Source organism: Equus przewalskii, chromosome 7, assembly GCF_037783145.1.
Source record: "Equus przewalskii isolate Varuska chromosome 7, EquPr2, whole genome shotgun sequence".
NCBI lineage: Eukaryota > Metazoa > Chordata > Mammalia > Perissodactyla > Equidae > Equus > Equus przewalskii.
In genome coordinates this window covers 68,301,819-68,327,817 of record NC_091837.1, presented here as the reverse complement: position 1 = coordinate 68,327,817, position 25,999 = coordinate 68,301,819, and the positions used below count along the sequence as shown (strand labels likewise).

Genomic DNA, 25,999 nt, shown 5'->3' with positions numbered 1-25,999 from the left:
AGTGAGTTCATATATTAAGTCAAATCTACTCACTATTAATCGGAAGCAAGATATCTAAAACAAGAACTAACATTTAATATAGTTCAAAAAATAATTCAGGGGATCTGAAAATTTAGTGGTCCCAGACACCCTTTTGGCAAATTTGTGAGGTCAAAACCATTTTAATAGTGGTACTAAGAGGCTGTTTGCCTTTTTCACTCTTGTTCTGTCGTGAGTATACTGTGAAGTATTCCCCAGGCTACGTGGCATATGATTTTGCAAGAGATTAAATGTAGAATCTGATGAGAATCCAGCTCTCTTTTGTTAAGCCAGATGTTAAAGAGATTTTTTTAAAAGAGACAGGTTTTTATTTTATTTATTTTTTATTTTTTTATTATTATTATTATTATTATTTTTTTGAGGGAGATTAGCCCTGAGCTAACATTTGGCGTCAATCCTCCTCTTTTTGCTGAGGGAGACTGGCCCTGAGCTAACATCCGTGCCCATCTTCCTCTACTTTTTTTTTTTAGATTTTTCTTATTTTTTCCTTTTTCTCCCCAAAGCACCCTGGTACATAGTTGTATATTCTTAGTTGTGGGTCCTTCTAGTTGTGGCATGTGGGACCTGCCTCAGCCTGGTTTGATGAGCAGTGTCATGTCCGCGCCCAGGATTTGAACCAACGAAACACTGGGCCGCCTGCAGTGGAGCGCTCGAACTTAACCACTGAGCCATGGGGCCAGCCCCCATCTTCCTCTACTTTAAATGTAGGATGCCTACCACAGCATGGGTTAACAAGCCATGTGTAGGTCCACACCTGGGATCCGAACTGGCGAACCCTGGGCCACCGAAGTGGAATGTGTGAACTTAACTGCTGTGCCACTGGGCCTGCCCCAAAGAGATTTTTTTTTTTTTTTTTACAGCACCTGGAGGCCTCCTGCATTTCTTGCCACCTGGCCCCCTCCATCTTCACAGTCAGCAGTGGAGAATCTCTTGTGTTGAATCCCTCACACTCACACTTTGACACCAGGGACAGCCCATCCCTGTTAAGGGATATCACCTGATTAAGTCAGGCACACCAAAGATAATCTCCTTTCTTGAGGTCAGCTGATTTGAGACCTTAACTACACCTGAAAAATCCTTTAGCAGCACCTAGATTAGTGTTTGAATAATAGAGAAAATGTGTGTATACCACAGGTGAGAATCTTAGGTGCTATCTCAGAACTCTACCTTTCACAGTTTTTTATTTTTTAAATGCTTCTATCTAATATTTTGTGGGTATTTGATCTGTCAAATTCTGGAAGCAGTTTATTAAAATCTCCCAAAATAGTTATTTCTTACTTAATTCTGTTTATATATCTAGGAATTTGGTTGCCACCATAACATATAGTTTAAAAGGGGAAAAATGACTCTAACATGTTGATAATTTTTATTACCTTTTTTCTTAACCTTAGTGGGATCTTTAAGGAAATACTGTTTATTATAATGAAGGCGTATTTATCCAAACATTAGTTAATTTCTTCAAAATAATTCAATTTCTTACTTTAAAATAGGATATAATTTGTATGAAATTCTTTACTATGCACATCCTTTTCTACATTGAATACTTTTGATAAACATGTATTATTTTTACAAATCAATAAAATCATTGTTAAAAAAAATACTTGGAAAAATCTATAGTAGTCTGTCTCAGAATTATACTTGAGAAAAGAATAGCTATGAAAAAGGTCATCAAAATACCTTATGTCATTTTAGTATTCCTCTAAGAAGACTCTTCCAAAGTCATACTGAAATAGTAAATGTTATAAAACTAATCCCGTATGTGTTTTGTTTTAGGGAGAGGAGTGCGCTTATATTACATCGGTGGGGAAGTGTTTGCTGAGTGCCTAAGTGATAGTGCAATCTTTGTGCAGAGCCCCAACTGTAATCAGAGATATGGTTGGCACCCGGCAACCGTGTGTAAAATCCCACCAGGTATGTAAGTAAACCTATCAGCTTGCTGAGTCCTTCTAGTTGCTGTTAATTTTAGGAATTAAGAGATGATTTACGTGCTCATATTCTAATATCTGTAACCCTTTTGGAATTATTTTCTTTTAATGTTACTCTTTTTACACAATTTTTTTTTTTTTACTTTTTCAATCTTAGGCTGTAATCTGAAGATCTTCAACAACCAGGAATTTGCTGCTCTTCTGGCTCAGTCTGTTAATCAGGGTTTTGAAGCCGTGTACCAGCTAACTAGAATGTGCACCATAAGAATGAGTTTTGTGAAAGGGTGGGGAGCAGAATACCGGTATGAAATACACATTCAGTTCTTCAATTTCCACACTGTAATTCTTTTCTCTTCCATTCTTTGCATCTTCTGGAGTTCACGTGTCTGTTTTCATTGAGGTTATGGAGTCAGCAGATCTTTATGTAAAATAACAAAAGAAAGTTGGAGGCCTCTAGATTCAAAGCTTGCAAATTCCTGTGCTGGTGTTATAGAAGATAGAATTAAAACATGTACAGAGCGTTAAATACTATAAAAAGGGTATATTTAAAGAGCTCTGTCAGTTCATGGAAAGAGAGACATTTCCACTGAGGCTTGGAGAAGGTTTCTGGTCGAGGTGGCATGTGATCTATGTTCTAAAAGATGCATAGGATTTTGGTAGTCATAGGTACAAGGAGTTGGAAAATTATGATCCTGGCAATAGAATATAGTTCAGTTTAACTGGAGTAGAGAAAGTAAAGAAGAGTAAGGCTGGACAAATAAGTTGAGACCACTTGAGGATAGGATTAAGAGGTGGAACTTTATTCAATATTAAAAGGGGAAGGGAGGTGCCAGGCACTGTGCTGTGTCTTAAATGCAGTATCTCATGCCTTTCAACATGGCTAAGAATTACTGTTTCTGTTATTATCCTTCCTTTATAAGGTTGCAATCTCTGTAGGTAAAAAGAAAAAAAAAATGGTTCAAACTAATACTTATTTGGAAATAAGCTTAGAAAAGATTTGATAATTTGCCCAAGGACACGCTTTGAGTGGTGGAGACAGGACTTGAGAAAGCTCTCCTTGACTGTTAACCTCTTCTCTAAGAATAGTGTAATCATTACGTAATTGAGTTTTGCAAAAGCTAATTTGTTGTCAGGGGATAAGACAGATTAGGCTATTGCTAAATTAAACGGTAGATTGGATTCCACATCAAAGAAAGGGAAGACTTCTTCAGCATATTAAAGGATAGAGCTGTAAGTAAAATACTTAGTCTTTCTCTTTCTTACTCTTATTGCTTACTCTCTGAATGCTTCCTTAAGGAGATACTCATATAGTATAGTAATAGCACTTCTGTTTTATCTAGCAATTTGGCCCTTCTTCAGAATTTATTTCATTTCATTTGGACTTGATTCCTTATCTTAAACAAGTTTTGTGAGGTATATGACTTTTGAGATGGTGAGATTTGAGGTGTACTGGTTGAATACTTTTGTAAAACTATATTGTGTGTGAGGGGCCAGCCCCATGGCCGAGTGGTTAAGTTTGTGTGCTCTGCTTTGGCGGCCCATGGTTTCACCAGTTCAGATCCTGGGCGCAGACATGGCACCGCTCATCAAGCCGTGCTGAGGCGGCGTCCCACATGCCACAACTAGAAAGACCCACAACTAAAAATACACAACTATGTACTGGGGGGCTTTGGGAGAAAAAGGAAAAATTTTATAAAATCTTAAAAAAAAAATGTGTATATATATATATATATATATATGTATGTATATAAAATGTGTGATGTATTTATATCCTAGAATGAAGATTTGTCACTATTTTGTCTAAGTTTTAATAGTAGAATAATTTATTTTCTGACTTTGCTGTAGTTCTTTTGTTTTAATCTTTTCCCTTTTGAGATGTGATATCTTTAAAGAATGCTGGGTTCCTTTTTTTCCTTTGAACTTGAACTGACCTGAGTTGATACTAAAGTTAGATTCCAGTGATACTATCTGATACCGAGTTTTTAGGTCAGACATTTTTTTTTTTTCTTCAAAAGATTAGAATGTTGCAGAACATGTTAGAAATTCAGTGGAATTAAATATGAACTGCACGGGACAGGGAGAATTCCAGTGTAGGTCTCCTGCTAAGAACAGTTTTAATTGGCAGAGAGATGCTGCCCTTCGTTCATTGTGGCCTCTGCCGTTCTTTAACCCAGACATAATTTAAAATCTATAATTGTGAGACGCAGTAATATACAGTGTGTTTTTATAGGTATGGAGTCATGTACATTACTTTGGGTAACAAAATAGTTTCCTTTAATATTGACAGATCAGAATAGCGTCAGATACCCATATACTTGGGAACTGTGGGTAGTTACCAAGAACCTTTTATTCTAATGACACTGGAGCTGAGGAGGTAGAGCTAATGGTTGGATTTCTAAAACTGTTTTCCAGTTTCTGTAATGCCAGCTTGATTACCAGAATAAAAATCAGGGAATGTAAGCAGGAAATATAAGTTATAAAGAATTCATATTTAATTGAGAAATGTCTGAGTTAAGTGAATCAGTACTAGAGTGACGAAAAAGGTAGGGAGGTGGCCTCACGTATGTTTCGGTGCCCAAATAAGTGTAGTAACAGCCTTCTTAAACCCATATCTCTTCAGTGACCTGGAGTAGGAATGATTCCTGAAGGTTAAACTAATCTAGTAATAAATGATCTGATGGAAAACAAACTGGGAAATAACCAGAATTCAGCACACGGGAAGATCAAAATTAAAAGAGGTCTTGGCAAAATTACTGCAGAAGGCTTGATCTCAAGGGGAGAGAGAAGGTGGGCGAAACTTTATGTGAAGAACAGAACAACAAAAAGGACAGGGAAAGATGAGAAGGGGTCAGTCTTGCCTATCCCTCACGGATAGTGTGAGTCAGTTGTGAAGAGTGCTGGTGCAATTTTAAGCTGCATAAACCAAAATATAGTATCTAAATCAACATAAGGCAGTGAGTCTGTACAGATCAGATTGGGGACTGATGTGTTCTGTTCCATGTGTCATGTTGTTGGAATGATCACATAGCAAAATGTCTTCTTGTGTGTCCCTGACCCTAAGACAAGGATTCAAGAGTAAGGAATTTATTCAGGAAATGGAGGAAACACTGCTAAGGAAGGAGGAAGTAGGAAAGTGAGGTAGGGGAGGGAAGGCAGCCAATGCCATTATTCAGCCATCTACTATAGTGGGTGGGTCACCAGACCTTATTCCCTTAGGAAAACTTTGGGAAATAGTAAAGAACATACAGAATTAGCCCACCCAGAGGGAAAGGAAACTGGGCATTTAAATGCCAATTGCTGTGTCATTGGTTGAGGGCTGCTCCTAGGGATGTTAATTTCCTGGCACTGCTAATCTACTCTACATGTGGACAGAGGAGAGAGGATCTCAGGCACAGGAATGTGGATACATGCCATTGGAAATTTGCTAGAGAACACTGAAAAATCTGAAGGGCACAGACACCGTCTGCTCCAGAAAAGCACAACCTTTGAAATACGGTTGTAAATTGTATCGAGCTTGTGTCTTTTGGAGGTGAAGAGTTGATAATGGCCTTTTCTCCTCTTTGAAGGGCTGTCACATTAAAGAAGCAAGCCAGCTTACTGACTTATATAGTAAATAAGACAGAGCTAAAAATCAGTACGTGGAAGTGACAGGATGTCACTGAAGAATTTGTAATGCCCAGACGGTAGCCCATTTTGTTGAAGTACTGGAGGTGTTTCCTATTAAAAGCCTGCATGATGCTGTTTCTTATTAAAAGTCATTCATTGGCTTTGTCAGGGAACAGTTGAACTCCAGCTCTTAACATCTGTGTTAAGCTTGGGTCAGAATTCTGTTTTGTTTTGGTATACTTTAAATTTGAACCCTATTCCATTTGGGCTTCATTTAGTATTTGAGTATCTTCTGTGGTTTTTTAGTAATTAGGGTGACTGTATATTCCGGTTTACTTGGGCTAGTCCTGATTTATCTCTCTTGCCCTGGAATGATTAATAATACCTTCTCTTAAAGGTGTCCCATTTTGGATGGTAAATAATAAAGTCACCCTACTGATTTTGAGGGGGAAAGAATGTTTTTATAAATCTCTTTAAAAGAAAAAAAAGTTATCAGAAGTACTTTGTTAGACTTTTGAGGATTAAACAGTTTTCAGAATAATAAATATCCAAACTTAATACTTGTTTAGAACAATTTAGGTTTTAGTACATACAACCTTTTAATTTATCTAAATTCTTATTTTATGTAGCTAAACGTAGATATTGTTCTTTTACTTTCATAATTATTTTCTCGTATTCTTTTAAACAGAAGGCAGACGGTAACAAGCACTCCTTGCTGGATTGAACTGCATCTGAATGGACCCCTACAGTGGTTGGACAAAGTATTAACTCAGATGGGATCCCCATCAGTGCGTTGCTCAAGCATGTCATAAAGCTTCGTCACCAATGAAGTCCCATCAAAAGACTTAATGTAACAACTCTTCTGTCATAGTATTTGTGTGTGGTCCCCATGGACTTTTGACTATCGGAAAATTCAAGAGAGAAAACAGCACTTGAGGTCTCATCAATTAAAGCACCTTGTGGAGTCGGTTTCCTATATTCGAATATTAGATGGGAAAATTAGTGTCTAGAAATACCCTCCCATAAAGGAGGAAGAGAAGATTTTAAAGACTTACTGATGTCTTGTTGGGCATAAAACTGAGTGTCCCAAAGGTTTATTAATAACAGTAGTAGTTACGTGTACAGGTAATGTATCATGATCCAGTATCACAGTATTGTGCTGTTTATATACACTTTTAGTTTGCATCAATTAGGTGTGTGTGTGCTGCTTCTTGATTTAGGCAAGCCTTTATAAAGTTACAGTACCTAATCTGTTATTCCCACTTCTCCGTTATTTTTGTGTGTCTTTTTTAATATATAATATATATCAAGATTTTCAAATTATCATTTAGAAGCAGATTTCCCTTGTAGAAAAACTAATTTTTCTGCCTTTCACCAAAAATAAACTCTTGGGGGAAGAAAAGTGGATTAACTTTTGAAATCCTTGACCTTAATGTGTTCAGTAGGTCTTAAACATTCATTCTTTTTGTGTTTGTTTATTTACTGCTAAATCTCATTATAAGGAAACCTTGCCAAAAGAAAATCTTTCCAAACAACTTCATTCCCACTTTTGTCCTGATACCACAACAGCATAGCATGGCAGCCATCACCGCAGTGGTTGCACTGATACTGCCAGCACCAGTTAATTCTGGGTACAGTAAGAATTCATAGGGAGTATGCCCCTTTGTCTTACACCAACTTTCAACGGATAATAATTGACTTGTGTGACGTAGCAGTCTATTGATTTATCCTTACACCTCATAAAAAAAAATCCACAGGTGGCACTATAATTATTTTCAGGGATATGCTACAATTGTTGCAGTGTATTTATCCTTTTTTAAACCCCAGTCTATAGATATAAACACTCTTTTTTAAAAGGTATTTTAAGATATTGCAGTGGCAGACCTTGTGCTCTTTGATTTGAGTAGTTTCATTTGATTTAGTTACCAGATTGTATTATGAAATGGACCTTTTATAAATGTAATTGCTTCTGCAAAATACCTAGAAAAGTGATGCTGAGGTATGATCAGCAAATAACGACCATCTGTTTTTAAAGTATGTTGTATTCAATTTATAAAATCTGTGATTTTACATGATTACAAATTCAGAATTTTAAAAATTGGGGGAGAAGCAGTTGCAAGTTTTTTAGCTTATAGTTACCTACATTCTGAGCTCTTCTTAACTAATCCTGAATATGCAATTGACCATTATAACCAGCCGTATTTTATGCTCTGCAGTGAAAACGGATTCCAGAAGCTCTGTTGATAGTCCATTCTGCAGCAAATAATCCTTATGTCTAATGTTGACTCATTGCAGTTTAAACATTTCTTATTTGCATCTCAGTAGAAGTTGAAAATAACCACTCCTGGTCCCCTTCTAGTAAAAATTTTCATATTTTTGAAGATCGATATCTTTAGTACTTGTTCTTTGAAACCATATTCACCTGTCTCTACAAATGTCATTTTTAGTACTTTTAGCATTTGGTTGTTTGCTATTAGCTGTTCCCCAGTTTTCAATATTTACGTGTACATGTATGTGTTCATGTAACTTGGTATAGTAGTTTTTATTCATCCAACAAATATTTATTGTTCACCTGTTACGTGTGCCAGGAACTTTCTTAGCCTTTGGGTAAAGGTGAACAAGGCAGATATGGTCCCTGCCTTTGCTGAGACAGCAGTTACTCTATCCCGTAATCAACTTATTTTTCTGTGAAGGAGATAAACAGTGTACTGTGATAGAACATAACAGAGGGACGGCTTCTCTAAGGAAGTGATGCTTGAGCTAACGCTTGATGGGAGGAAGGAGCAAGCTTTGTGGAAAGCCAGGAAAGAGAGGCATTCCTGTCAAAAATGACATCAAATGCGAAGACATTTTAAAGGAAACTTGTTCGGTATGAATGCTTTATATAAACACCTCTCCACAGATCCACGCTGGAGGGTCGGCATGGTTCTGCAGATTCTAACAGTGGAAGGTGGCCTTATTCTGTGATAGACTGCGTTGTCTGTCATTCTCACTAATATTTCTTCCTCCTTGAGCCCTTGCTGTACAGTTTGTCATTTGCACCACATCAATACCATTTAATTTAACAACCCCTTCTTTAGATCTGCCTTGGGCAGATTTTTGCCATTGTCCTGGCTGCTTGCTTCCAGACGTCCTGCTGCCCGCTAATTACTGCTTCTACAGCCCATCTTGTGATTCAAGTATGTGTCCCACTGCCAGACCTACTGGAGATAACCCGTGGAACCTCTGCCTTTTGGAGGTGTTCACTTAAAACCTGTAGTGATGTTAGGGAACAGTCCTAGGGGCATAGAACAACTTTGAAAGTGGTAGAAGGTCCTGGCAGTTACTCCTGTATTGCTATGTGAAGTGAAGCAGTGCCGCCCACAGATTTCCATAGTGGACCACGGCTCTGCCATCATGGTGGGTTCTTCTTGACAGTGTGAAACTGGGACTCAGCTCTTTGGAAGCAGCTATCGTATTGAGCAGTTTATATCTGTCGAGCAGTTGACTTCATGGTAGTGATTACATTTATGTGAATATGTTTAATCGTATTTGCTTTTTAATGAGATGTTAATTTTTGCATTCTGTTTTGTCTGCTGTGGCCTAATTCTTGTTCATTGTTTTTTTACTTTATAGCGGCTGTTTTCATTCTTCTAAGTGATAAGAGGTCTTGAGTTTTGTCTTTCTTTAAATTAGCGACATTATTTAGAATTTCTCCTTCATAGTGCTGGTAATTTCCTCAGTTTAACAACATGAGAACTGAATGACCATGCTTTCCATCACATTTCTAAGATGAGTGGTGGTGTTCACAGATTGCATAGAGACACCTTAGGCTGGCTTAAGGCATTAGAGGCTGGTGACATTCCCTCTGACTTTGATCTAACCAGTGGCAGCTTCATTTTTATTCTGTATTGGAGTTCTACATAGATTTCTTTTTAAAAAAGAGTTTCGTTTCTTTAAAAAAAGAAGTTTGAAAAGTCTTGGTACCCACTGGTTAAGATTTGAGAACATAACTGATGTTGGAATAGCCCTGCTTGTGTTCTTTTCTCATCCTGCTTTAAGAAACTTTCCTGGTTAGGTTTGAACTACACCAGTGTACTGATTATACATTATGATAGACATTCGTTCAGTAAGCTTTGATGGCTGTTCTTTACCCAGCCACTGTGATAGATATTGAGTAATAAAAAAGATGACAATCAAGCTGTGCTTAGTCTTGTGGGGGCTACTTTCTCTCTTGGGACCTATCACTTTTCTAGAAGGAAATCTGCCTAATTTTTCTTGAAAGCTAAATTTTCTTATTCTGTACTCTTTTTCTGTATTCCAAATATATGTTTTCAGATTGTTTAATATCTAGTTTTTTGTTTGTTTTTTACCTTAAACCATATCTAGTTTTGCTTGGTTCAGACGTTGTCAGATTTTCTTCCTTGTTAAAATTACTTAATTTTACTTTATTTGTGCCTTTATTGTCAGTTTCATCAAGACTAAGACTTTGAAGGTGAAAAGCAATCAGTCTAGTCTCTTGCTCGTTGAAATCAAATAAGAGAGTATATACCCAGTTGCTTTCTCTACCTCTTCCAAAAATTGTCCAAATATACCTTTTAAGATCTTATTTTTTTTAAATAACTAAATACTTTGAGCATTTAGTCAGTAATAGGTACCCTCCAGGTCTGGTTGATGGTGGAATATAAAGTAACACAAGACAGTCTTCACTGTACTTAAAATTTGTCTTTATGTACAGTCTTTGCTTTCATAGTGGAACATCCCAGTTTCATAGTTGGCTTCCCCCAGCTCCATGCCGTCCCTCTAGTATCTCGCTAGATAACTAAGTAGTCTGTGGACGTAAGCAACACACGAGCTTTTCTTTTGCTCTGACCTAATGCATTGATGTTCAGACATAACAGGCAGGTTATTGTTCATTTTCTTTCCTTCATGAGCTTTAGTTTGTTAACTCTTTTATGTTCATCAACTGAATTTTATTCTTCCTCCCTTTCTCTTGACAACATGTATCCCTGGTGGTTTTGCTGGTTGCCCTTTTCCTTGCCAACCATGTTTTATCTGTGTACATCAGAATGTTTCTCTCCTTTTAACATTACTAAAGACCAAAAAAGATGGTGCTCTTCATTCCCAAAGTCCTAATTGCTTCACCATTCAAGGTATGTTGTTCAAATTGGTCAATCACTTAAGTCTTAGAAATGGCTCAGAAATTCTCTCCAGTTAAATGTCATTGTGACTAGAAAATAGCATAAATCATCAGATTCTATTTTAAATTCTGTTTAGGATTATGAACTTTTCTGGCAGTTGCAGCCAATGATTTCCCTCCAACCCTATTTTCAACTTGGAGCTGATTGGATTGTTGTGTTTAGTACAATCAAGAGTAATAATGATAGTATGTGGTCTCTAGAGGTAGTCAGAATCTTACTGTTGAGTTCCTTTTGTATCTTCCTTTTCAAGTTTTCATAAATGTTTTGTCTGTTCATACTGCCTTTTATATGTGGGGATTGAGGGACAAATTATCTCTTGGGGTAAAATTCCTGTGTTTTGAGCCTCAATCAGGAAATGTGAACTGTACTAGATATAGATAGCCTCATGACAGCCTTTATGATAAGAACGTATCTAACATGTTCACATAATTTCTTGAGTAGGAACTGTTTCATCTTGGGTATTACAGCTAACTTTATATATAGCATAACTGCCTTAAATCTTTTTAGTAGGAAATAAATTTATAATTTGTGTGTATGGATTTATATATATACACATAATACACTCAGAAGAACCTTAACAGTAGGGAGTCATTCATCTGCATACATTTTAACAACGTTGAATGATTCTGTTTAGATCTCACATGTCAGTAAAAAAGTTCTTAATTTGCTTGCAGACATTTTCCTTTGATGGGCAGACCATCAGAGTAATTTTTTTATTCTGCCAGAGTCCTAACTGGTGGTTTGGTTAGTATGCCGCTTTTAGGCAACTTGACAATTAAGAATCGTAACTGGAATTCGTTGACATCAAATAAGGCTCTCCCATATAGCCCTGCATTAAATTACATTCAGTGGTCTTTGGAAGGTACAAGCTTAGGGTTAACTGTTTTTCTTTTTTTTTTGATAATATTAGATTGCAGATCTCCCCCCCCCCAACACACACCCCCTTAATTCTCTTCCACCTGGTGAAAGATTGCTGCTTAAGATACCCGGAAAGTACCACTACCGAAAGTCAAGTTCCTCCTGTGTTTAAGGGTAGCCTGACAGTGCTTCAGACCTGCCTGCCTTAGCCTTGCTCAGCAGGAATGGATTTCCAAAGTTCTTTGGGTCGTCTTTGACTCACGGAGGATCTGACCAGAGTACAGCCTAAGTGAACTTCAGTGTCGGTTGGTTGGCTGCCATGAGATCCATAATAAACCCAAAATTTCACCATTGATTGAAATGTAAGGGGCCCTTGGAAGAATAATGCATCTGCGATGGGAGTAAGAAGGATTCATTATCTCCACCCAAAGGACTTTTAGATTTTTTCCAAGAATTTCTTAAAAAATGATATTCTCTTACTCGCCAAAAAAACCCTCTTAATTTCTCCAAAATTTCCAGTTTGCTTTGTTGGGTGGAGGGTAGGGATTTACTTCCTATTTCTAACTAAAGATGATAATTTCTTGAAGCATGAAATCCATAATATATTGATTTAAAGACAAAAGTAAAGTTTTAGAATTATAAGAAAACTATTCCATTTCACACTCTTAACGTTGTTCTTTCTCCTTGTGGCTTTAAAGCTTTTGGCTGTTGTACAATGTTAGTCACTAGATAACTTGCCATATTTCTGGTTCTATATTAAGTTCTACCCTTTACAATGCTGTAGCATAAAGTTGGTGCTCAGCATTTGTCTGTAGGAATAGAAGTCTCACTAAAGTCTCTTCTTCCAAGGAGATTTTCTTTTTCTCAGTAAGTCACTAAGAAAATATCTGTTTGTCACTCTCATTATTCAAACACTTGAATTGCTCAAGCAAAAAAAAAATGGTGAGGAAGAAGAGGGTCCTTTTCTGGTGAATGTATGTACCTGCTTTAAGAATGTAGTCATTTGTTGGTTCGTGTAACTAATAGAACGGATTAATTTAAATTGGAAGAGATAATTATCACATATGTAGCAGATAGGTAACATGAATGGTTTTTAAATTTTTTTTTAAAAACCCTATTTCTTGACAAAATGCAGAACCCAAATAGGTCATTTCTTAGACCAACTTTACCTCAGGCTTCTTTTTTGCTTTTTTGACCCTGACTTTAAAGCATAAATATTTGTATCTTTCTATTAGTGATAGTGAAGCTGTGACACTAACCATTTTTATACAAGAGGGCAAAACAAGAAAAACTGTAGAGATTAAGATGAAAGTAGTTCCGCAGTTGTTGAACTAGATCCCAGCATTGCAGGCAAAACACGTTCAGATCTGAGGATGTTGTTTTGCCGTCTTTTCCCAAGGCCAGGCCTTCTGGCGGAGCACACTTAAAAGTAGCATAATTTGGGGCCTTTGTAATCCACGGGAAATATCTCCAGTTGGCAGCCGTCTTTTCAGTATATGAAGCAAGAATGTGGGAAAAGGTTGGCAGAGAGTGTTTTCACCTAAAAAAAAGAATATGAAAAGATGTATAAAACTGGATTATTCATTTAGCTCTGGGAATCTCAAAAAAGATACAGTAAAATGCTATTTAACCGGACAAACCCAGAAGAACCTTTAGAGGATTTGTCTGAAAACAGGTTTCAAGCATGAACTTTTCTACACTACTCACAAATTTGCTTAAGTGATACCAACTGTTCTTAAAATTGACACCGTTAAATAAGATATTTATGGACTCCTAGGAACTAGCTGTTAGCAAATGTCCTAAAAATATTTTTGAGCTGATGCCCTCATAGATAGCCTTGTGCTTGTGAAAATTCTTAGCCTTTTTCTAGTGATACTAAGGAAGGAGTGAGTGGTGTTCTTGACCAACTGCCCTAGTGTGCCTGGGACTGAGGGGTCTCCTGGATGCAGGACTTTCAGTGCTAAACCCAGGAAAGTCCCAGGCACCCCAGGAGGTGCCGATCACCCCAGGTATTCTTGTGATTACCGTCATTCCCTAAACGTGATAGTTACAATTCAATTCAGCTGCCCTGTGGTTGTCAACATTTCTGATACTTGGTTATGCACTGTCCAATCACTTAGTCCTGTGGATGGAACATGAGATTTGTAACAAATAATAGCTAATGGCACCTATGTGGTGGTGAGACTAAGTAATCCAGGGAAGGAAACCAGTGATTTAATGAAATAGAGAAGAGGCAGCTAGATAGCTAAGTTCTTCAGAATCTGTGTGTCTATGTAAGTACAAGTCACGTCTTTATGGCGATAAATTGAATCCGAATTTCAAATTTTTCACAGTTAAAGAAAACAGTGGTGGTGTGGATTTCTTCTCTCTTGAGGGAAAATATGGCCTTGGATGCTCTATCCTCCACTACATTCCCCAGACTATCCTGCTCAAGACTAGAATGTGGTATTATATTTATTCTCAGTGGATGTTGTATTGAGATTACTAAATGCATCAGCCAGTGGCAGGTGATGGAACTGGCTGTCCTGAACCAGACTGAGCAGTGCCCCTCACTTCTTTTCCGATAGCCTCCTACTGTCAGGTGCTTACCCAGCCAGAACCCCAACCACAGGAGGTGAGATTTCCTAATACGGCATTAATTTTGTAATGCAATACGATGGATGCAGTCTGCTCTCGTTTCCCTGTGGTAGTCCTCGGAGACTGCATCCTCTGTGCACTGTGATGTAGATGGTAGATGTGTTCTTTGTAAGCTTTAATCCTATGATTGTCAAAGTGCGATGTGGTTCCATTTTTTTAATTAAACAATGAGCTGAGGCTTTATTACAGCTGGTTTTCAAGTTAAAATTGTGAAATACTGATTTCCTTCCCCCACCCACACCAAATATTTTAGTCTATTTAAAGTACAAGAAAAATAGTTCTACTTAAGAAAACATTGCTTCAATGTCCTGTGATTTCTGGTCAATTTTTATATATATCTGTGTGTGTCTGTCTGTGCTCTCACTTTTTACCTTGTTGCCTCTTTACCTGTGTCAACAGTACTTTCACCATTGAAAGGTGAACATTTTTTCCTAGCATTAAAAAAAGCCATTTGAGTTGTTTACCATGTTATTATGGGACTAATTTTTAATTGTTTTAATTGATTTTGATTTAAACTGGTCTTTTTTTTAGAAGGGATTATATTTTACTGTCCACACCCTAAATTATATGGAAACAAAAAAAAATGTGTTGTGTGTATTTCGCATAATGGAAGTATGATATGAAGAGTGCATCTTTTTATTGTTGAGGTTTGGTGTTACATAAGTTTATTCCACTCCTCCGGGAGACACATATGCAGTACTTAATGTACGCCGCATGCATACAGCACACACCCTGCAGTGCTAGTAAGTCATGCATTTTAGTTTATTTCACAGCTTGCCTATGCCAAATTAATGATCTAATACACATGATCTATGCTGTAAACAAAACAGAGTAGTAGATGAAATTCACGTTCCCTCTGAAAATGTACTCTTAGCAAAAAAAAAGCAAATGCTATTTTTAAAAAAGACTCCATTGAAAAATACTAGGTAAGACATAGTCTACTCATAATTATATCGTCATCATGAAATAATTGAAAAACTGTTTAGATCAACCAGACTTCCTTTGTGCCTTGCAAGAGTTCAGTTTCTGTGATGAGTCAGTATTTAGTATTTCTCTGGTTAGACTGCTGTCCTCAAACTTCTAAAACGCATGCTTTAGGATGCAACAAAAGGGCCTCAAATGCTAAAAAAACCACTACCCTACTTGACATTGAGTAGCCAGGGATTAGCATATTTTCATCAACAATTTTGTGTTGGTAGAAGACATTTCAACAAATCTTACTTAAATTGCTACACCATACCACTCTATAAACCGTCTCAAAGGAGCCTTCCAGCATTGAACTACAGCATCGTTCAGTTGATACGTGACCAGAGGAGCTCCTTTTCCCTCGTCACCTCGCCCTGGGACTATTCCTGCTGGCCAGCCTGCTGTTAGTGAGACTGGTTTTCTGCACCAGGAGATTTTTATAACAATCCTAGAGTACATAATTGCACATGTCCGTGAAGGGCTGAAGAGTAGGGGGGGAGTATCGTGTATGTGGGCTTTCTCCCCACTTGACAAATCTCTTTTTTCCCCCTTCGAAAAGATTGAAAGCACCTTAGTGTGGGAAGCAGACATACTAGTATGCGCTTGTACCAGCGCAGTCATTTTAAGCACTGGGTGTGTCCAGGAGCTAGGATGTTCATTTGTTCCTCAAGAAGATATTTGCACCAGGTGGGTCGTCCAGCTTCCTTTTGAACAGACACTCATCCTTTTCATCAAAATATGTAAGATGAGCCCAACCTAAAAATTAGAAAGTTCACAAATGCAGCAATCCAAAAGAAACAAAAAGTCAAAGGCATACGTAAAAACTATTTTCTGCTACAATGAATAGGTATGGAAATACTTGTAGAATTGATTTAACTGGTGGTGATTTTGTGAAAAAGCAAATGTCATGCTAGTTTGCCCATAGGAAGACATAATTACATTCTTAAAATCACATCAGGAGAAGGCAAGAACATTGAATCAGACTTAGGGGAACAAGTTCAGTGATAAGCCAACAGCAGACTACATGCTCTGTGAAGCTCCAGGAGAATAGAATGTTAACGTGCTCCAGTCCAAGCTGCCTGGCATTATTAGTTACAGAATAAATGGAGTTTGAGATACGGATTTGCCAGTTTTCATAATCTCCTCAATAGTTTTGTTGGCTGCCCTTGCTGCACCTACCTTAAGGCTATGTGTTAATAAACTTGCTTTAAAAGTTTTTAAAGTGGGCCTGGCCCTGTGGCTGAGTGGCTGAAAGTTCCGTGCTGTGCTTCGGTGGCCTGGGTTTACAGGTTCGGATCCCGGGTACGGACCTACTCCACTCATCAGGCAGCAGTGGAGGCGTCCCACATACAAAAAATAGATTGGCCCAGGGATTAGCTCAGGGCAAATCTCACACGCACACGTTTTTAAAGTAGTTTAGGAAAGAGATGATACCAGAGGAAGGAAAAGGTGCTTCTGAACAACATGGTCTGGGGAGAGGACGGACAAAATACCACTTCAGCACAGTGTTCAAGGATGCATTGAATTTGGATAGGTGGAGAGGACTTTTAAAGCTTGTCAAAATGAGGTCTTGGAACAGAATTCTTGTTTGTGGGTCTGAATGTGCATGAAAACTGGACAACACTACAGAGCTGCTGTGTATGGCGTGCAGAAAACTGACAGCCACAGGCTGGGCAGATGCTACTGTGAAGCCCACATCTAGTAGAAGAGTGTAAGGAACTGGGACGTGAAGGCCTGTAGACAGCCGTACAGCTTGGGTTTCATAATCTACAGTGAGGTTGTGCTTGCTTCTGAGCTGTCAGTCTGGGGCAAAGGACATGAGAGCACCAGCCGTAGCCCCATCAAGGATGGGCTGCTTGGGGGCTGAGGGAGTTGAAACATACATATACATATACTGTGTGTATCAAGTGAAACTTAACTTTTTGCTCACAGCTGAAGATTATTAATCTAGAGCACCCTCTGGAATTCTTTGCAGAATTTTGCCTGTATGTAGATTTTTCTGATAGGAATCATCAGAGGCCTTACTCACTGCCCAGCAGTCATCTTCACTGAGATCACCTATCTTGAACTTAAGCTGGAATTAACTCTGCTTTTAAATCTTAAGGTTTTTTTCATGAGATCTTATCTCTAAACTATATTGACTTGTTATTAGCAGTGTGTCATCACACTTTTAAATATAAATGCCATGTAAATAAGATTTTAATACAAATGATGACCCACTTTTAAACGGTTGCTTGCAGTTTTTAAGTGTGTTTAGGCTGCAGTGGGAAAAATGAAGATTTATACAAGCCTAGCTTAACATCTGGAATAAAAGAATTCTAGGTTGCCTTTTTGTATTGAAAGTATTTTTATATTGAAAAAAACAGATTAGTATCTTTGTTTTACCCAAGAACCACAAGCTACTTTGTTCCAACTTTTAAATCAAGATCTTGAATAATAGCATGTGGTATCACTACATTTTAAAAATACACTTAGTCAATCACACACATTTTCTAAGGAATTGAATTTTATGGAGATAATTGAATGCTTTCATCTGTAACAGAATTAGTGGCCTGCAAACCACTGTGGTTTCTTGCTGTGCTCTGAAGTTGTTAAAGGGGGAATTTTCTGCTACAAGTTACATGCATAAAGGAAGTATGAGGCAAAGGAAAATTCACTTTTTAAATTCTAAAATGACAACCACTGACAAAATGTTATACCCTAAAAGTTAAACTACTTTTTCACTAAGCCACTGTTTTCCTGTCTCTTATCATTCCAGTATCCAGGTGCTTAAATTTAATGGGCGTAGAAAATCAAATATGTTAATAAAGTCAAGCTAGATTTGGTAAACTAGATTTGGAGTTCAAAGTTCCTAGCGAAGTCTATATAACGTTTCATATGGTGCACTTTTCGTTTACCAAGATGTGAACTTCATTCTCTCCTCTGTGTCCTGATTCCCACTTTTTCCAGTCTGCTCCTAGAATCCACTGCAATTAAAGAAACCTTAGAAAACTGCCTTAGAATATTTGATTGATTTGTTTTTATATTTTTTAAGAACCGAAATCACAAAAGGGAGAGATGTCTAAGAATCTGGCTTGTTATTACATTCTTTAAAAGACCACCTTTGAAAGTGGGTGCATAGTTTGTGTATCCACTATTCCCTAATTTATATTTGTGTGAGTGTACTTTTTTCTAATCAGTATTACCACCAAGGAGCAACTAATCTTCAAATTTGCAATTTACATGATTAGTGATTGGCCCAAGAGGAGTATTGAACATAAAATCCTTTAAGATAAAACTGGGAAATGGTGGAGGATCTATATGATTTAGTCTGGTTGTCTGGGTATTTCTCAATGGGGAATAGCAGCATCTTAAAGACTGTTTAAGCAAGAATGCTAAGGATGGAATGGTTGAAGAGAATTGCCCTGTAATGGTCAAATTCCTCAGTTATCTTGGATGATGAAATAAAAACTCAATTGCCTTCTTTAAACAAACTTTTTCTGTCTTTAGTGACTTGGACAGAATAACATTCTGCCAGTTTTAAGCCTTCCTTATTATTTCTGATGTAATGGAATATGCAACTAGAGTCAGAGGTCTTGAGTTTGGGCCCTGATGCTGCCAATTTATGGTGACTTTAGACAAATCATTTCATCACGCTGCCTCAAGTTCCTCATTTCTTTAGATTACCCAAAATGAGGAAGTTACTTTTCAGGGTGGATTTGAGGATAAAATGAGAACACTTGAGAGAGCGTGTAGCACAAAGTTAGGTGCTCAGCATTAGGTGACTGGATCTGCGCAATCTACAGAATCTCAGGAGGTGGCAACAATGAATGTCTTTACTGCCAAAGCTTCCTCTTAGAAAATTCGCAAGAGGGATGTCACACTCAGGGATGTGAAATAAATGAAAACCTATTGTAGCAATTCTCTGTTACCACAAAAGTAGTACATGACAACCACAAAAACTCAGTGGTGTGCAACAATAAACGTTCACATAATTTATGAGTTAGATCAATGACTTAGGCTGGGCGTCTCTGGGCAGTGCTTCTGGTCTTGCCTGGCTCATTGGGGAGTTGGCCTTGACGGGAGCGGCTCAGCCCTTTTCCAGGAGTCTCATCCTGCATCAGCTAGCCCAGGCATGTTTTCGTGGAGGGCAGAGGGCAACAGCAGCCAAGCCCATTCCCACAAGACCCTTTCAAATCTGCTTGCTTCATGCTGACCAGCATTCCCCAGAAGCGAGCCACAGGGCTAAGTGCAGGGTGGAAAGGCAAAGTTACAAGGAGGGCTGAAGGATTGGGGCCCCAAATGCAATCAGGCCACCACGCCCATGCTTCATGTTGTCTGACAGTTGTTCCTGCTCGCCAGCGAAGAGTGGAAAATGTGGAGATGCTGAAGAGATCCCAAGCTGGGGTCTATTTGGTTTGAGTGTTTTTAAGCCACAGAGCGTTAGGTAGAAGCCTATTCTGACACACACCGTGCAGGCGAGTTAAAACCAAAGGAATGTGTTTTCCATCTACTCTTTAGCTTCGTCATTGTGGTTGCCTTTGGCCGTTATCACATGACCAGAATTAACACCCTCGAAACTCTGAGCCCGGCTTGTATAGAACCAGAAGAGTCCACCTCATAAATGAGGTAAGAGGAAGCACTTAATTCAGAGAAAACTTTTCTCTTAAAGATGAACATTCACATTCATTGATACCACTTCCAAAACCTTTCTGGGGCTTCTTCAAGGCCAAGATGCTGCATACCTACTGTGCTTCGTGCCATTTTTAGAAGCCTGGAGAGCTAGAGGGGAGCTTCACCAATAATAATGTGTTAGCAATAATCTGCTCGACTGATGGTGGTACGTTCTAACTCTGACACAAATTTTTAAGAAGGAAACACCACAATCATCTGTGTCCTGTCTCTGTATTATAAGTATCAGAAGTTGTCTGGAGGCTGAAGTGTCTGCCATTGAGGAAGTTAGGAAGGGAGCCGCTTTTTTGGTGATTCGGCTGGTAGCCCTCAAGAGTGGGGTGGTCCTTAGCGTTCGACTTCTGTGTGCCCCAAATTTCTCTATCACAGTTTTTAGAGAACTAAATGTATTTCTCCTTGAAAATATGTTTAAGTGGGCTCCCCTTCCTCACATTCGTATTTAATGGTCACACGACTCCTTTTGATTATCACGTTCATGTAGATACACAAAAATATTTTGTGGTCTCTAGTGGCAGCCCGGTGAATGGGACTTTTTTTTTTTAACTGTGTAATATACCCATCACTTTTATACACCACAAAAACACCAACAAAATATCGCCCAGATTATAACCACCAGAGAAAACCACTGTTTGGTGTATATTTTTTTGCACTCCTTACTTTGGATGTAGAGGTCGTTGCAACAGGAAATGTCTGAAGCTTCACTAACAGCACATTCAGTTAGAGAAAGCCATGACAAATCATAAGAAAAATCTCTAAAAATGCATTAAGCCTTTCATCCAGCCGTTATGGACATACAATTTTTCTTTACTTCCTTTGAGTAACGCAAAAGGTCTGTGTTGGTCTACTTAAAATTTGGCGTTTGAAATTAGACATAAAGACTTTAGACATCCTTTTTGTGCATGATTTTTTTATGTACCCTAAATTCAGTATATACTTTGATTATTGTATTTTGGAACCAAACATTTCTTTATCTTGTCTGTTGCGAGTGTCCTGTAATAAAAGTGTGCAGTGGAACCAAAGAATTTTATTGATGAGCTAACGTGAAGTGTTCATGTATAATGAGCATAGAAGGTATATTGGACATAGATAGTATTAAACGTGCCGAGTTAATCAATTAGTAGTATTACATGAAAACATTTGTGACTACGTCCTTGTTAATGTTTTGGTAAATTGTTTAGGCAGTTATTAGGTCAAGATCTATCTTTTCTTACTTTCCAACTTACAAATGTATTATTATACATTTTACATATCCAAAAATGTCATAATATACTTTTGGTATTTTTTAAAACTATGTGGTTATATAAGAACTTTTTTGTAAAAAACAAAACTTCCCAACAATATATAGGTACGGTAAAAAAATGAAATTCCCTTCCATTCCAACCCATTTCCACTGCCCTCCCTGAAGAAAGCCTTTGGGTATTTTTGTCCTTACTAAATGTGGAATGGGAGCTAAAATTTGCAAGGGAAGCTGATCTTATCTCCAGGTTCTGAGAGGCCCCACGGTGAGCTGTGTCTTTACCATCCCTCCTGTGACTCATCTGCTATTCTCACAGGGACTCTGAAACTCCTTCTCCTCCCCAGCAGTGCCTCCTCACCTCCTTAGCCCAGTGGCAGAGGAAAAGTTGTCTTATGTCGGGGCTAAGCCACGTGCTCTGAGCCCTAGCTGGTTTGCAAGGCATCTTTAGGAGGCTCCCATCAATTACTCCGCAGATGTTCAACTCTCACCACTTGCCCCTTCCTCCAGCCTACACCTGCTCAGTAACTCCGCTTTAAAAGACAACAGGACAATTAAGACAAAGTTCCTTGCAAACAGCATAACTACTTCCTATCTCTGCTGTTCACAGCCAAGTGTGTTGAGACCAGTTTGTGCCAGCTGTCTGGATGATCTGTCCCACCTTCTGACTCACTGTGGTCACCTCTCCAATCGCTGCTGTTGCCCTTGGGCACCGCGCTTGTCTTTTCCCTCAGCCTCCAAGGAAGTGATGTGTCTCCAAGGCTAATTCTTGTACCTGTGCTTCGTGCTTCGATGTGACTTCCAAATTGGCGTCTCAAGGAGAGCTTTGAAAATGCAGCTTCCTGGATACTTCGAGGGATTCTGATTTAGCAGGTCTGGAATGGGAGCACCAGGCTCTGCATTTTTAGAAAGCCCAAAGGGATTGGGAGCCAGCAAACCGCCGCTCTAGACCACGTTCCCTGTGGGCTTTCAGACCTGACCCCTTCAATGTTCTTCCCTTTTCCCACCTCCCACACATTGAAACTCAGACCATGCAAAAGAAAGTTGCAGTTGCTTCATCTCATATTGTGAATTTAAAATCCCTCATGAGCCCTGCCTGGCTTTCTTTAGGGCAGTAGGGAAGAGGTGGATGGTTATGAACCTGCCAATCAAAAAGAACTCATTCTCTTGTTCCAAAAGTCTGCCTCGGGCTTCAGACTGCTGCTTTGGAATTGATGCTCAGCTTTTCAAAGCCTCTTCCTATTTTCCTCCCCAAGATGGCATCTAGTGGATGGGGGAATAGAGGACATCTCTGGGTGACAGGGGAAGTGGGTCTCCCATGCATGCGCTCAGGTCCTTGGACAGTCCTGCTGCTGGTGTTCCATGTTGCTGTCTCTGTTCATTGGCCGCTGTCCTCGCTGAACCTGCTGGTTGACGTAGGGGCTCCTTGGCTTTGGTTCACATGGTGCCATGTCCTGCTGCTGACCACAACTCTGCCGTTGCCTTTGGTCTCATGGTCTCCATTTTCAACAGCCTCCATTTTCCAACTTTAGGACTGTTTATCTGCTTGGCTTTGGGTGGGTGTGGGAGGGAGGGTTGCAAGGAAGATTGTTGGGACCTCCTCCCTTGGGATGGCCTGAACATCTTGTCAAGCTTTGGGAAGCCAGCAGTACTTTTTCAGACCAGCTGGATAGCTCCGTCTACCAGTGCTGAGCTGCTGCCTCCGGGCTGTATTGGGTTTGCCTCTGAGTGGCTTGCAGCCTTCCCCAGACTATGCCTAGGAAAATGGTCCACTAACCCATCGTGCAGTTTCTCTCACCCTCCATCCAAATCCCCCACCCACCCCCGAGTTTGACCCTGAGAGGAAGCAAGGTGCTGTCACAGGTGTTCTTACTTCTTCGCAACCTACTCTTCCTTTCCAAACCTCTGTCTCTCCCTGCCCTGCAAGTCATTCCACTTCTTCCCTGATGAAGGGACCTACTTACATCACATCCCAAGTTCCCTCTGCTATGGCTCAGAGTAAAACTCCAAGTCCAATTGTCTAAGCTTTGCTTTTGATACATGAGTGGAGCTCTTAGAATTGGGAACTCCCTTTTCGTTCTCAATAAAACCTGACTTTGAAGCCTCCATATCATCTCCCTAGAGATGCCAAAGAATAATAAAATAAAATACTAAAATGCTCTGGAGGGCACTGCTGAGTGGTACCTGTGTCGTTACTCTGGCACACATCCTTTCTTTCCCTGCCATTATGAAGCTTCATGGCCTAGCTTTATGGGGGAGATTGCCAGGGGAGCATGGACAAGGAGAACGGACTCTTCAATATTATCAAAGTATTAGCCCAACATAGACATTCTTGCCCTGGACTTGCTCTCTCTGGCCTGGACGTTTGCCTCTTCTGGTCCTAGAAGCCTGAATGTCCTCTTGACAGCTGGGTATAATGCTAGTCATTCCTCAAAGCCCAGTTCAGATACCCTCCCTGGCATGGATCTTTCTTTATTCTCCCCAGACTTCATTGACCTGCCCCAGAACTCCCTTCGTAACTCGTTTATACTGGTGAGAAAGCCTTCATCACATTATAATTAGGCCTATGTACGCCTAGCTTTCTTGCTAAATCGTGAGCTCCTTTCTGCCTTGGAAAGCTCTCCGGCCTTAGCTCTGCGCTTCCAAATTTATCCACTCTTCAAGACCCAGTTTAAATTCGATCTCCTCTGCCAAGTCTTCCCTAACGACTGCTATTGAAAATTACCTTCCCCCAAAGCAATAACTGGCAGCAGCACATGGAGGTCCTGAGATACACGCATAAAACCTTGGGGCCACGGGGAGACAGTGACATGGCCCTCGTGGAGGAAAGCTTGACAGTGAGGTGTGAGTCTAGGGGGCCTTCAGGAAGAGTGGTTTCCATTTGATTAGCACCACTTAGGTTATAAGCTCCTTGAGGTCAGAGGCTAAAATCAGTTTTTCCCGAAGATTTCTTTTTTATATATGCTACGTCTTCACGTGCCTGTCCAGCGGTGCCTTATGCACAGCAGGCATGCGATAAATGTTTCTTGGTCAACTGACAGGTGCTCAGAAAAGCCAGCCTGATTGATTCTCTTGTGATGCCTTCCTTTCCTGAGAGCTCATGAATTTTTAAGTTCTTTTCCTTGAAATGCTTGGTATGCTTCTCCCCCTGGCCCACCTACCCTCCCTCCCCCCCTTTTTTTTTACCTTCTACAGGGTCCTATCTTGATCAGCTGCTCTCATTCCTCTTTTGCGATCACAGGTTTGGGCAAACCTTGAAATGTGTGTGTTTGGGGTGGGAGCAGAGGAAGAGTTAGGATTAGGGACCAACCCAATCCAGCTCATAGAAGTAGAGTGGTCCCTTTAGGCCATGGAAGCACTTCTGTGAATTTCAGAGGTAGCTTCTTCCATAGCGAGTAGGCCTTCCAATGTGGGAGGCCACAGCTCTGTGGGTCTCACCCTGTTGCTGGAAGCCAAGTAGACAGCAGCTAGTTCTTACCTTCGTTACTGCACATTCAGAGCTGGGGGCTAGAGGTTAGACTGGTCTCAGTTGAATCTGGGGACACAGCAGTGTGGTCCTAGGGAACTCCCCATGACACTGCAGTCCTTGGGGGGTCACAGTGCTCATTGCAATAGGAAATCCTCTAAGTCAACAGTGACTGTCTTTAGAGAACAAAGCAGGCACAGAAGTTGTATTGGCATGAGAAAACCATGATTTGCGTCCTCCAAATCATGTGCAAGGAAGATAATACCAAATCGAGAAGATGGTGCAAGAGTGAGAAGTGTCAGCTGTGGCTGCTCTTGCTGACGCATGCGGCTGTTTTACTTTCATTTCTAAATCAAATATGTTGGTTGATCAACCAGTCTTTCTTTCTTTTCTTTTCTTTTTTTTTGTGAGGAGGATTGGCCCTGAGCTAACATTTGTTGCCAATCTTCCTCTTTTTTTTTGCTTGAGGAAGATTGTTGCAGAGCTAACATCAGTGCCAATCTTCCTCTATTTTATGTGGGACACCACCATAGCATGGCTTGAGGAGCAGTGCTAGGGCTGCACCCAGGATCCGAACCTGTGAACCCCGGGCCACAGAAGCAGAGCAGACGAACTTAACCACTACGCCACCGGGCTGGCCCCAACCAATGTTTTTAAATACTGATTTGGTGCCTAGCACTGTGGGTACCGTGGGAGAGACACTACCTATTTGGGAGGACCTTGATATGCTGTCATGATGTAACCAATTCATATTACTGAGCGGTGTGGAAGCAGAAGATGGAAAGCACAGTCTGTGGCAAGGGTCCCAGCGGGAGCATTTGGGTGGGCCAAGGTGGACGGGGTGGGTAGATAGCATTTGACTTTGAGATCACAACTTGAGCAGAGGCACAGTGGGAATGGTGAGGCTGGAGGACGGGGGATGCAGAGGCAAGTGATAGACAAGAGGGAGCAGTGATCGAGAAAAAAGCCCAGGAGGTTCTGGAATAGAGAAACGACTTGATCCTTACCCACTTAGTTTATTTGCATATGTGCACCATTTGGAATTTGCTTGGTTCTTAGCATTCCTGGGTCAGGTAACTGCTTTCTAGGACGAGAAGCCATTCCACAGGCCCTGTTTGCCTGGCTGTGGTATTTTCCAGTGGCTCCCTTGTGACTGTGCTCGGATGAACGGGTCTAGGCAGCCAAGATGGTGGGAGCCCTCTGACCTCCTGTCTGCAGTGGTACGTGTTTGCACTATACAGTGACCAGCATTTAACAGGTGATTTCAGCCCTCTTTAGGATAGCTTTTGGCAAATGGGGTAGAAATCTATTATGCATTTAAATTATACTCAGCCTTCTCTTTAAAACGTCTCTGCAACAAGTCCACGCCACTCCATATTCAAGAGTGTCTCAGACCATGAGTCAAAAGGAAGTAAAC

The 25,999-nt window shown here is 39.9% G+C and overlaps 1 protein-coding gene across 12 annotated transcripts in view; it reads left to right on the top strand.

Annotated features, from left to right (window-relative positions):
• Positions 1-14,708, top strand: part of SMAD2 (SMAD family member 2) — an 87,240-nt gene extending 72,532 nt beyond the window's left edge. For all 12 annotated transcript variants that reach the window (XM_070630112.1, XM_070630120.1, XM_070630115.1 and 9 more), the window contains 3 exons: positions 1,813-1,950; positions 2,122-2,266; positions 6,259-14,708. In XM_070630112.1, the coding sequence (XP_070486213.1) occupies positions 1,813-1,950; positions 2,122-2,266; positions 6,259-6,382 (407 nt within the window). In that variant the 3' untranslated portion in view covers positions 6,383-14,708. The remainder of the gene's footprint in view (positions 1-1,812; positions 1,951-2,121; positions 2,267-6,258) is intronic.
• Positions 14,709-25,999: the final 11,291 nt, after the last annotated feature.